At 55.7% G+C, this 12,579-nt stretch overlaps 2 protein-coding genes across 2 annotated transcripts; one reads left to right on the top strand and one right to left on the bottom strand.

Annotated features, from left to right (window-relative positions):
• Window positions 1–432: 432 nt before the first annotated feature.
• On the bottom strand, window positions 433–6,763 carry CHMP1A (charged multivesicular body protein 1A). The gene is made up of 7 exons (XM_074349163.1): window positions 6,641–6,763; window positions 4,750–4,769; window positions 3,938–4,015; window positions 2,977–3,123; window positions 2,583–2,711; window positions 2,026–2,213; window positions 433–1,726 (listed from the first exon to the last, which is right to left on the bottom strand). Exons 1-7 carry the CDS (start codon window positions 6,645–6,647, stop codon window positions 1,705–1,707), a joined length of 591 nt encoding a protein of 196 aa, XP_074205264.1. The 5' UTR covers window positions 6,648–6,763; the 3' UTR covers window positions 433–1,704.
• Window positions 6,764–6,785: 22 nt separating this feature from the next.
• Window positions 6,786–12,462, top strand: SPATA33 (spermatogenesis associated 33). The gene is made up of 3 exons (XM_010969981.3): window positions 6,786–6,914; window positions 7,144–7,281; window positions 11,181–12,462. Exons 1-3 carry the CDS (start codon window positions 6,878–6,880, stop codon window positions 11,381–11,383), a joined length of 378 nt encoding a protein of 125 aa, XP_010968283.1. The 5' UTR covers window positions 6,786–6,877; the 3' UTR covers window positions 11,384–12,462.
• The last annotated feature ends 117 nt before the right edge of the window (window positions 12,463–12,579 follow it).

Genomic DNA, 12,579 nt, shown 5'->3' with positions numbered 1-12,579 from the left:
GACTGAACCTGATTAAGGGTGCACTCGTGGTTACCATGCATAGGGGTACAAGGTAACTGGCCAGCACGCCTCAAGACTGTCAGGTCACAGAGACAAAGAAATGGGAGCTAGTGACATCAGGGCAGCTTCCTGACTCGGCGGTTACGTGCGGTCAACCAGGAAGTGGTGTGAGGTAAGCTGGCCAGCGGGAGTGCACAGAAACCGGGTTCTTGGCAACTTTTCCATAAGTTTACACTTATTTCAAAATAAAAACTTGACACTGGATCTGAGTCCCTCTGTCTGAGGGGCCTGGGAGTGTGCATTCCTCCCACGACCCCTCCTGTCCTCCTCAGGCACCTCTGCTCACCTCCTATTGGGGGGCTGTGGAGCACACTGAGGGTCCCAGCTAAGGCTCCCACGCCACCCGAGGCTCTGGAGCGAAGATGGAGAAAGTTCTCAGCAATCAACTTTTACTCACAACAGCATTCCAGGAAAAGGCAAACTTGGCTTCTGCCCCCACCCGGCATCTCCGAGGAGCTCTGCATCCACTGGGGGCCACGGCCAGGGAGCCAGGCGAGGTCGGCATCACGGAAAAAAAGCCAGGTGGCACTTTGGGTCTCGTGCCACAGTCCAGAGTGCCAGGCACCCCATACACCTTACTGCACGAACAAGCAGGGGCTCAAGTCCAGGAAGCACCAAACACAGTGAGCCAGGGAAAGTGCTCCATCTCCATCCACGTGAGCCATTGCCGTGAGGATGCCAGATGGCCTCCGGCCGGCACTGACCGTGCAGCGCTCCTCAGTGGATGTCGCAGAGGGGCTCACGCCCAGAGCTCCTGTCTGCTGCACGTTCCTTCTCTTTTGGCAAAACAAACAACTCCCCCACCCCAAACCCTGGAAGCTTCAAGAAACGAAGTAAACTTCGGGAATTAGGAAACTAGAAAACCGCAGCCTGTCCCAAGCTCTGTTAGGTGCCCAGCACGTGTCGGGAGAGCTGCCGCCGCTGCTCGCCAAGGGCAACTCTCCCAGCAGCCACTCCGGCTTCAAGTAGCCGGTGTGAGCCCACAAGGTAGGGTGAGCCAGACAAGCGAGGGAAGGCACCCCATTATTTACAGTGACAGGAGAGGCCTCAGTGCAGACTCTGGGCTCCTGGAGGAGACACAGGACACCCCCGCGGGGCCCGAGCCCTCCAGAGGTGCGGTGGGCAGAGGATGCAGACCACCAGTGGGCACGCCTGGACTTGGAGCTGGGCATCTTATACCGGGGAGCTAGGTGGGGCAGCTGGCAGGGGGGAGGTCCAGCTGGAGTGGGGGCCTACGGGGGATGCCTGGCAATGGGGAGCAGCCCTGACCCCCACGGACAGCACACCTGCCGTCACATGGAGTCTGGAGGTACCCACATCCATGTGGCCACCACTGGCCAGTCCTCAGCAACTCCTTGGAGCATGGTTGGTGGAGGGGCCTGCAGATTCCCAGCTGGTTGGGTCAGAGTCACAGAAATTACCCAGAGAAGTCTGAAGTTTGTGCAAACTCACCCCCCAGGACACAGACCCACACCCATGCTAAGAGAAGAGGAATGGTGTCCAGGCCTGGCAGGTGAGGGGCCGAGAACAGCAGGGCTGCCAGCTGCTGCTGCGGGGTCGGGGTCATCAGAAAGACAAGGCCAGTGGGGAGGGAGGCAGGGGTGTCCTTCCCGGCCCTTCCCACACGAGGCCGGAGGCAGTGCACTAATTCCTCAGGGCAGCCAACCTGCAGACAAGAGGATCCCTGTGAGACCCTGGGAACCTCCCACCCTCTTCCCTTCTGCTCTCCAAGGCTGTCTTGAGGAAATGGGTGTGCAGCCCTGGAAACAGCCACGTGCGGCCAGTCTTGTTGCTCCCTCTCTAAAGCGAGATATAGATTGTGTGTCAGCTGCTCCTGGGCCTGGAGGCACTGAAACTCAAGGACCCAGTGGGGTGGTGTTTTGGGCTGTGATTTCTCAATCTCTAGGCCAGCCGCCTCCCACTCAGAACCACAGGGTCAGAGCACAGGCTGGTGACCGGGCCCACCTCCGAGACAGCTGGTCCTCCTGGCTGCGCACGGAGCTCTCGCCCACGGCGGAGGCGCCCTCGGGCAGCTGGCTCAGCTGGTCCAGAACCTCTAGGCCACTCTCCTCGGCGATCTGCATGATGAGGCTGTCCACCTGCTCCTGCGGTGTGGTCAGCGTGGTGGCCGAGCTCATGGAGTCCTCCATCACCTGGGGGCCGTGTGCTGGGCAGTCAGCCTCAGGCCCAGGACCTGAGAACCCCAAGGCAGCCTCCCCAGGTCCCCTCTCACCTGGCTTCCTCGAGGCCCTTCCCCCAAGACCGCCCTCTTCCCCACTCTGCTCTGTCCAGAGCCCTCCCTCTGGCTGTCTGGGTCCTCTGGGCACAGCTGCCCACAACCTGGCCCCAGGCCTCCGTCTCAACTGCTAGACCTCCAGAGGCTGGTCTGGATGCCCCACAAGGGGCCGGGCTCCTGGGAGGTGACTCCCACAGAGGCCCAGCACAGAGGATACCTGGTGACACTGGCAGGGGTGCACATGCCTGGCCAGCCACCCGCACGCCCAGACCCCAGGCTGACGTACCGATGTGTGCACATCAAGGTTCTGCACCTGCTGCTCGAACCTGTCCATCACTGCCGAGACCTTCTGCAGGTCCATGGTGCTGAGCGCCCGGTCCAGGGCCTTGGTCACCTGCGCCATGTTCTTGGTCACCTGACACAGGAGGGAGAGAGGAGGCAGTAGGACTGAAGGAAGGAAATGCCACCCACCTGGGATGGGCCCTCAGTGTGGCTCTCTCCTGGCACAGCACCAGATGACGCCATCAACTAAAGGGGACACCAGGCTGGGGCGCTGAAGACAGTCTGAGGATGCGGTGGCTTTGGGGTGTCTTTTTCTTGGTGTGTCTGGAGGTAGTCCCGGCCAGCCCCCTGCCCCAACCACGGCCCCCTCGGCAAACAGCCCTCGGCCAAGCACTCACCCCCTTCATGGTCACAGCCGTCTGCACCTTGGAGGCCACGGCGTCCACACGGGATGCCATGCGGAGCCAGTTCACACCTTCGTTCTTCTTGCGAATGGCGTTTTCAGCGTACACGCGGGCACACTCCACATTTTTCTGCTGAAGGGCCTGGAATTCAAAGAGAAATGCCAGCTGGGACTTGGTCTTGGCCTTCCCCAGGCGCACCTTGCTCTGGGTGTCACACGTCTGTGAGCCTCACAGAAACGCCAGAGCTCAGGCCCCAAGTTTGCTCAGGAGTGAGTACATCCAGGGCAGGGCTGCCGGACCAGCCCTCAGAGAGGCTCAGACCCAGGAAAGCACGGCCTCTCCCCACTCCCACCAACGCACTCGGCCCTCCCCATCTCCTCCCGGAGCCTCATGCTGTCAGTCCACCCGGAACCACCAGGGTGTGAGGATTCAGACCCAAGAGTCAGCTGGCCTTTCCTTTCTGCTGTGGGAGCCCAGTCTGGGTGACGGGCCACCCAACCCAACACCCCTAGGAGCTTCTCCAGCTATTGAACAGCTGTAGAGAGTCCCCACGAAGAGCAGCCAGACTGTGCCTGGAGAGGTCCCACAGGAGATCAGGTGACCCCTGGGAGCTTCCCGCCCTGCCCTCACCACACCAGGGGGTCCGGCCTCTGCCCAGGTTCTGATGCCGAAGGCACCAGCCACACAGGGAAGAGTTGGACGTGAGGGGCCCCGGGCAGGGGCAGCTGGAACCTGCTTCCCAAATAATCTGTGAGAGGAGCAAGCTCAAGACGCAGGGTGTGGCTGTTCACGGAACAGAAGAGAAGACGGTGCAGATCCTTGGCCCGGACGCTCTGGGCTAGGGGCTCCCTCCCCTTCTCCCCGGGGAAGCAAACACCCGATCGCCCGCGCCAGAGTCCTGGCAGCACCTCGCACAGAAAGAAGACCCCAGCCCAGCCCAGCAGCAGCTGCTCACCTTCTTCACCTTGGCCTGCTCCGCCTTGGAGTCCTTCTCCGCCTTCTTGGCCAGCTTCTCCAGCTGCTTTGCAGTGAACTGGCAGAGACAGGCGCCAGGTCACCACACGACCTGCCCCCGGGCTGCTCCCTGCTCTCGTTGGCCCAGGGCTGTAAATTTGCTGAAAGGAGACACCCCATACCCTAGGGATCGCGGCTTCCTAACCCTGGCCTTGCTAGCACTGTCCCTCAGTGCATATCACTCACCCACCTGGGAGAGCTACCGTCCCCTTACACAGCCCCGGGATCCCGTGCACTTGGGATGTTCTGTTGTGGAAAAGATTTCTTGTCTGTCCACCTCACACTCCTAAGTTCTTCAGGGAAAAATCTAGATCTTCCTGACCCGGGAATCTGGTCCAGAGGCCACACGTCAGAGCCAGTGCGGCGCCTACACTCAGGAGCCTGTGCACGGCACTCCCGCCCAGTCTTCCAGAACCAGCCACGGATGGTCACCTACCCGGAACCTGAGGGAAATGCTCCAGGAGCTTCACAGCACCACCCCAGGGAGGAGGAACGCTCCCCTTCAGCGATTCTGAAGGACCTTGGCCCACGGCCACAAATGCACAGTGGACAGTGAAGGCAGGCACACCCTTGCTCCCACGGATGAGCCCAAGTGATCTGCTTCTGCTTGGCCCAAGACCTGCCATCCAGCCGATTCACTGAGTCCCTCGGTCATCAGTCTGGCTGGGCCCTACCCCCTGAGGGTGACACACCATTTGTCCCCACTGGCAACCACCAGGCCAGGCTCGGGGTGAATGGCTGTTTAGTACATACCTTCAACTGGAACAGGGTATCTGTGAAGAGAGAAGACTGTTTTCAGGGTTTTAAGAAATGAGACAGGCAACTCTTCCAAGAGGTTGCTGGGGTCACTAAGACCCTCCCGGATGTGAAAAGTGGGAACAGAACTGGGGTCTACAGGGAGGCCCACCCCATACCAGCTCTGCCCCCACCTCAGCCACAGGGCCAGGCAAACGCAGAGCCTCCCTGACCCTCCGCTTCCTCACAGGTACCACCAGGACGGCCCCAGCTCACCTTACCCATTAGTGTGCAGGGGAAGGAGGTCATGGGTGCAGCCGGCAACCCACGGCGAATGCTCAAGAGGGTTTGTAATCAGTGCAGCTTTACCAAAGACCCTTGGAATTCCTTCCCAATTTCATAAGGCTTAGTACTTGAGTCTGTTTTTTACACACTCTTTATTCCCAAGAGCAAATGGGTAAAGACAGCAGGGTGATGACCCTTCTGTGGTTAAAGAGCTGGCCTGCAGAGCCCACTCTCCGCAGCAGCTACCATTTCTGAGCCATCGAATCAGACTCAGGTGACCCCTTCCCACAACAAGGAACCACTAACGTCCTGGGCATCCAAACTTGCTACTCACTCACTAAAACCCAGTAGCCAGGTAGACTCAGGTTCATCTTAAAACTATCTCAATTTATTCCATTCCTAAATTTGGAGAACGACTCCTGAAAGGGTTTACCACACTAGCCCAGAATGAAGAAACAAGATCCTGTAACCAGAATGGGGGTCCTAGGGGTTCACAAAGGCAGATACAGACTCCCAGCTGAGAGCCCAGCTTCAGATGCGCTCTGCGCAGCCATCAGCACGGGCCTGGTCTGTGCCTCTGGAGATGCACGGCAGGCAGTGTGCTTCCTGCAGGGAGAGTGAGGCTGGGTGGGGTGTGGCCCAGACTTAGTGGGAGGAGAAGACTCTGAAGAGCAAAGTTTAAGGCAAAGCCTGACTGGGAGAAAAGTGACAGATACACAGAATTCCCTGGAGCTGAGTGAGCTGTGGGGCAAAGCCAACACTTGAGTGTGTGTGTTGGGGGTAGGGGTGCTGTTTCTCTCTGTGAGGCAATTTCACAAAGTGATTTTCAAAACTTCTGTATCACACCAGCCCTTAAACATTCTATCTGATGTAGGAACCTTCATTTTATCTCTGATGCTGCCAGTTCCTGAGCAGAGCACGGCAGAGTGGGCCCTCAGGTGGTGCTGCAGACAGTGGGGGCCGCCTAGGGCCTGTGCCTGCAGGGACTCCCCGTCACCCTGTTTTCCTGTCTGCAGAATGGGAGCATATGGTTCCTACCTCAAGAGCTGTTGCGCCTGGCACATAGTGAGTGCTTTCTGCCTGAGCTCTTCCTACTGTCAGTCGTGTTCTGGGGGCAGTGGTGCAACTGTCTCCTTTCGTGGGCCCCATGACCTGACATCCCAGGGCTGCAAAGGCCCATGTCTGTCGCCAGCACTGCAGCCGGGGGGATGGGGCAAGGGTAGTCGGTCGCTGACTACGGCAGGGGAAGGGGGTCGGGGATCGGAGTCCTGTGTAGGGGCCCCGGAGCTGCAGACAGATGTCGCGGTCTCGATCCGCAGCCGGGGTTTTGGGTTGAGGCCCCGGAGTTCAAGGTTGGGGATTGGGGTCCCGGCGTCGGAGATCCGGTTCCAAGTTCCGGGTCTCGGCCCCAGGGCTGCGGATCGGGATCCAGGGTCGGGGTCCTGGGTTGACGCCCTGGAGTCCGGGGTCGGGGATCGGGGTCCCGCGGTCGAGTCCTGTGTCGAGGCTCCGAAGTCGGGGATCGGGGTCCGGGATGGAGGCCAGGGGCGCCACCCTGAACCCCGCCGGCGGGAGAGGCGGCCCCGCCCCGCGCGCCCCTGGAGGGCGGCGGCCGTAATCTTACCGTCCATGGTGGTCCAGCGGCGGCAGCCGGGCAGAGACGGAGGGACGCTATAGGCCCGCGGCGTCGACCCAACCGACTGGCGCTGGCGGGCGGGCACTTCCGGCGGCCGGGCCCTCTCGCGAGAGGACGGCTGATCCCGCGCGTCGTTGCCGTGGTGACCGCGCAGCGCCCTCTGTGCGACAGCGCGCCCGCGGTCGTGGCGGCCCAGCCGCGTCGGCGGGGGCGGTGCGCTCGGCTATGGGGCTTTCCAAAAGCAAACGCAAACCCGGGAAAGGTAAAGGGCGCCGGCCCGCCGTCTCTCGGGCGCCGCGCCGCCCCCGCAAGTCCTCCTGCGCCGGGTCCTCTCGGACAGCCCTGCTGCAGCATCTTTGAATGCCTGCCTTTAGGGAAATGGAGTGACCCAGGTCCTTCAGGCTGTCTTACTTCGTTCTGGACCAAAGCAGGCACCGAAGAAGGATGGAATCCGTTGCCCTAGAGTCTAATTCATTATCCACATATTTCAGGTGAGGAGTCAAAGAACGAGAGGTCGATGGACAGGCCTTCCCAGGAGCCTGAGAAGCCCCGAGACGTGAAGCCTGCAGAGAGCTTACTTCAGAAGAAAGAGGCGGCCGAACGGCAGTGGCCTTCATCTGAAGTCGAAGGTAGGACACGCCCCGGAGGGGCCAGACCTGAGGTGTGCGACTTCAGGTAGTTTGGGGATGGGGTGGACAGGAGCCTAAGTGAGAGGATGCTAGGAGCAGGGGCCATGCCCTAACGGTGGAAGGGGTTTTAGAACCTTTATCTGGGAGGTAAATATCCAGAATTCTAGGTGGAAGACGTAAGTTCAGTAAAAGTTCCCAGGTGGCAGCTGCATAACATGCGGTCAGGAGGAGCTTAACCGTGTGCAGACAGGAAGCCACCCCATCACCCCAACGTGCATGTCTCTGGCCGCATCCCGCAGGCTGGAACTCCGCAGGCTGCCCCGGTGTGGAGTAGGTCCTGCGTCAGAGGGAGGTGGGAGCGTTCTCCTTGACACAGTGATCCCGAGGGAGTAGAGGGCGGAGGGACAAAATGATGGGACAGGTGGCAGAATTACTCACTTCGTAACAGCCCAGTGTGGCCAGGCCTCTGGGGGTGGGTCAGGGTTGAAGCCACAGAAGATGAAATCTTTTATCAGTTTTCTCATGTGAGTGGTGGAAACGGAATGGCTGAATCATTAAAACAAGGGAAGTATGTTGGATTGGTGCATTGGAAACGTTTGTCTCTAGAATAGAGGCCCTTAGGGGCAGTAAGGCCCATTGCTGTACCTGGGCAGGAACGAACGAGGTGGTGGCAGGAGGCATTTCCAGAAGGATCCAGGAGGGAGAACCAGCAGAACCTGCTGTCTGATAAGATGGGGGGGGGGCAGGGTGAAGGACGGAGCCAGGACATATATGTTTTCCACATTAATTGACCACATTTTAATTGTCCAAATTAAAATGTAAAACATCTCCCCACACGCTCCACGGGTAAGTGTAAGACAAATGGTAAAGCTCAAAGAAATATTTGCAACAAAACTTAGAGGCAAGAGAGTGACTAACATGTGACAGGTCAATAGCCCTGACTTGTTGCTAGTGGGAGGACCCTTGTTGAAGGCAGTTTGGTAATGTGGGAGGGCCCCCAGGACGGCTGTGCTGTGACCAGCAGGTGCAGTTACGGGTGGGCAGGGCCTGTGCAGAGGCTGGGATGCCTCTCCTGCGACGAGGCTATTAGTCAGCTGGCTTTGGCTTAGAATGGGGATCACCGTGAGTGCACCTGCCCTGTTAGGAGGACCCTTAACAGAGGAAAGGCAAGAGTGTCAGAGGGGTGGCTGTGAAGAAATCACCTACCACATCAATTATACCTCAATTAAAAACAATTTTAAAGGAAGTCAGTTACCAGTTATGAGAGCCAGCAGCCAGCAAGAAAGTGGGGGCTTCGTCCTTGACCCAAAAGAAATGAATTCCGCCTGCCCCCAAATGGGTGTGGAGGGTCCCCAGGTCCAGATGGGAATGCAGCCTGGCTGACAGCTGACCCAGGGGGACCGAGATGCTGTTGGTGCTGGTTTAAGTTTGCCACCGAGTCTGTGGTCATCTGCTATGCAGAAACTGAAGACTAACACGGGTCGTGTGTGTAAAGAACCCTAAAAAGCTTCATGTTTCTCTGTGAAGAAGCTTCATAACGGAGGAAGAGAAAAGAAGGCTTGTTTTGGACGAGAAAGCCTCAGTGATGGAAAGATGTTAATTCTCTCTTAATCCATCAAATTGATGTGCCCCAGTCAAAACACCACAGGTCTTTTTGGGAACAGGACTCAATTATCCCAAAGTTCACGTAAGAATAAAAACATAAGAATAGTTTCCAGAAACGTGGAAAAGCAGAGGGATTGAGTCCTCCGCACAGAATAATGGACATGCCGTGTCACGTTTGGCTGGGATCTGAGGGAGGATGCCGGGGAAGGCACAGGGGAACGTGGCATTTTCACTGCGTGCCAGTTGAGAAAACAAAAAGCTTCATGTTTTCACCGCAGTCCTGACTCCAGAAGTTCTCTGAGTCAAAAAGTTGAACATGGAAAGTGAAACTGCACAAGTGTGAAATGGGAATGGGTAAGCGCTCTGTAGGTTTAGAGCAGGGAAGGCCTCTTTCCAGTCCGACAAACTCTAAAGGCCTTGAAGGAGGTGGGCACAGCTCAGTGGTAGAGCACATACTTGACTTGCATGAGGTCCTGGGTTCAATCCCAAGTTCCTCCATTAACACATTTTTTTAAATTTAAAAATAAATAAAAGTCATGAAGGAAGAGACTGATGAATCTGCTGCAAAAAGCAGTAAAGTGAAGCTAAGAACAGGGAGCTGTTTGCAGTGTGAATCACTAAGAGTGAATTTCCTAAATATAGAAAAGCTCACATACACACACAAAAAAGGTCAAAGTAGACAATGCGAAATGACATGCATTCACAGAAGTGCCAATGGCCGCTGAGCAAGGGGGAAGATGCCCCCTCTCATTTGACTTGAAAAAAGATACAGAAAACTGTCAAGAACCAGGAGGGTGTGGGGAAGTGTCCTGCTTATGGCCTCGTAGCGGAAATGTACGTTGACATCATCTCTATGGAAACGATTTGACAATATTTACCCAGATTTTCCGAGTAACTTTTACCCGACAGATAAACCTTCACAAGTCTGCAGATACACAATTGCAAGGGTGTGCACTGCAGCACTGTTTAAAAAGAAAAACTGAAAATAACCTAAATCATGTTCATCAAAGGGAGCTGGTTCCATACGTGCTGGGTCCCGGCCGCCCCGGAGGAGGGGCCGCGCCTGCATGGACGTGTAGCTCTGCCGAGCTTGCAGTCGGTGCAGGACATGCCTGCACAGTGTGACTCCAGATGCTTCTGTGCACTTGAAGTGTCGGAGAGGAGAATTATTATTCCGTGTGCAATTTTAAATCCACATGTTTTACTTTTAAATAAAATATGCATAACCTTTTAAGTAGTCTTAATATGTAAAAAGCTTGTATAAATCAATGTGAAAGATGGCAATTTAAATTAAATCCAAAATACAATAAAATGTACATTTGGCTTAATGATAAAAATGAAACGGGTACTTAGTGCTGAGTGCAGGCCCAGGATCACTGGGTAGTGGCCACAGTGCTGAAGGTCAGGGCTCTGTACCAGACTGCCTGGCCCCAGCATCCTCCTCTGCTGCCAGCCTTGGGCAGGTGACTTAACCTCTCTGGGCCTCAGTTCTCCATCAGTAAAACTAGGTCCTAGGAGGACCTGCTGTAGAAATTGTTGTGGGTCTCTATTCTGGGGCTCAGAACAGTGTCTGGGAGAACAGGCAGCTCTTCGTCCCCTGTACAACTGAGTTGGTGAGGTGCTGAGTGGGGAACAAAGCGGGCAACAATGTATTCTAACTTAGTACTCGTGTGCACACAGGAGGCCTGATGGGGGGCCTGACACTCACCAGCCTGGGGAGCAGGTCAGGAGATGAGGCTGTGAAGGAGCTTCTGCTTTTGTATTTTGTAACATTTGACAAACTCAGCATTTCATAAGTCCCAGGGGTTCCTTGTAATCTTAACAAGTTTGAGAAAATACTGTGGCCAACATCAGAATGTTGGTTTCTGGAGCATCCTGATGGATGAAGTTCTTTTACCAGATTTAGGATTCTTTGGAAACTGTGCCTCTGAACCTTCACCTGGGGGGCAGACCCCGCCTTTTCCAGGTCTCTCTCCTTTGTCCCTCTCTCCTCCCTGCACCTGTCACCCGAGCCACCCGGCAGCTCAGCCTTTCCCCATGGATGGTGGGAGGGTCTCTCCTGTTCTTTTCCTTGAAGGAGGGCTCCTGGCCGTCACCACCCTCATGGCTGGGTTGCCAATGGGTTTCAGCTTTAGGAAGGTCACTTCTGTTTTTGGCCGCTTTCAGCCTCGCCTCTTCTTTTCCTGAGCCACAGACCTAATTCCTCTGCTCTGGCCTCAACACAGATGTTGTCTGCTTTATGGAAGCGTTTTCCCACAGACGTATTAAGTACCTGGATGTTTTCTCCTTTCTAGAGAAACCTGACATCAAGTCAGAAAAGAAGGTTGCCGTCCCACAGATCGTCATCACCAAGGCCTCAGAGGAGACTCTGGTCAGCACTGGTTCCGTAGCGAGCCAAGAGCAGAGGACCATTCGGGAGCAAGCTGCCTGGGGCCCCTACTACCGACACAGGAGCCCCAGTACGGTAGATGCCTATACTGTACAGACCACAGAGTAAACAAGCACCCAGCAGCTGGGGTTACTCCCTGTGCTCTGAGTCTCAGTGGTGGAGGCAGAAGGGCCGCCCTGTCCTGTGGAAGCCTGCTGGTGCCCCTCCAGTAAGCGAGGTCCCCCTATGAGCACCGTGATCTCACCTTCTCCAGAGCCACCCACAGCTTAGCAGAGGGCAGGAGTGACTGGCTCCGAGAGCGAGCTTGTGTAATAACTGAAAAGGTGGGCATGGCCCTATTGGACCAGCTGGCTGTGCAGAGTGATGGATACCTCTCTGACTCTCTGTGGGCCCTTGTGAGGCAGCATGCTGAGTGTGCTCAGTGAACCACACGCCCCCACACTTGGACAAAAGGCCAGACTCTGAGGACTAAAGCTTAAGGTCTTAGGTCCCAGAACAGGGATGTGCACGGTCACCTTGGAGGGTCCAAGGGCTCCTAGCTTGAGTATAACCTAATCAGAAGAAGGGGTGGGTGGCGGCAGCGGTGGCTCTTAGGATTTGGCAGTGGCTCTGTTGGAGCTGCCCTGGAAGAGGAGAGTTGAACTGAGGACCTGCCTCTTCCTGGCTGTGGATGAGGGCGCTGGGTGCTGAGGGGCCATTCAGGGGACCCCCAGCCTCTGCTGTTCCATCCTTGCCGGCAGCCCTTGGGTCAGGGTCTGCTCTCCTCTGGTGTGGCTGGAGAGCGTGCCCTGCCCTGTTGAGGCCACCCATTTGGCCTGGAGACAGTGTGTATCAGCTTCCTGCTTCCAGCTTTACTGACACATTGTTAACATCATTACTTCTACTTGTTTAATTACTTGTGACTGCCCCTACTAGATACCTATACTGAAGAATTGAGCCCATACAGAGGTGAACTTGGCCCCATAGGGTCTGCATGACTACTCTTCTCCATAAAATTTCTAGTAGCTTTTGCAATTCTATTATTTGACCTAGAAACTGCCTTTCTTATACCCTTGTCTTGAGCATCTCAAATAATCTAAAAGCTATACTTAATCATGGTGTTAATTCTAGTTTCATTATTAGCTATTAGCTTAGCTTATCAGAATTCAAAAATGGCTAGAATGAACTAAGTATATTTGTTTAAACATTTTGACTCATTAAGATTATTTAATTTCATAATTATCAAATGCCCTTAACTTACATTAATATTGTTTCAGCACTTAGCACAGTCCCCTTCACAAGAGAAGCTGCATCCGCCGACACAT

This window comes from Camelus bactrianus, chromosome 21 (genome assembly GCF_048773025.1).
Source record: "Camelus bactrianus isolate YW-2024 breed Bactrian camel chromosome 21, ASM4877302v1, whole genome shotgun sequence".
Classification (NCBI taxonomy): Eukaryota; Metazoa; Chordata; class Mammalia; order Artiodactyla; family Camelidae; genus Camelus; species Camelus bactrianus.
This window is presented reverse-complemented; position numbering and strand designations above follow the sequence as displayed.

Coding starts and splice junctions, on each gene's coding strand:
- SPATA33 (XM_010969981.3), top strand. CDS start 6,878: ATGGGGCTTTCCAAAAGCAAACGCAAACCCGGGAAAG. Junction 6,915..7,143: donor CAAACGCAAACCCGGGAAAG/GTAAAGGGCGCC, acceptor CACATATTTCAG/GTGAGGAGTCAAAGAACGAG. Junction 7,282..11,180: donor GCCTTCATCTGAAGTCGAAG/GTAGGACACGCC, acceptor TCTCCTTTCTAG/AGAAACCTGACATCAAGTCA.
- CHMP1A (XM_074349163.1), bottom strand. Junction 4,016..4,749: donor ATACCCTGTTCCAGTTGAAG/GTATGTACTAAA, acceptor TGTCTCTGCCAG/TTCACTGCAAAGCAGCTGGA. Junction 2,214..2,582: donor ACCTTGATGTGCACACATCG/GTACGTCAGCCT, acceptor CACGGCCCCCAG/GTGATGGAGGACTCCATGAG.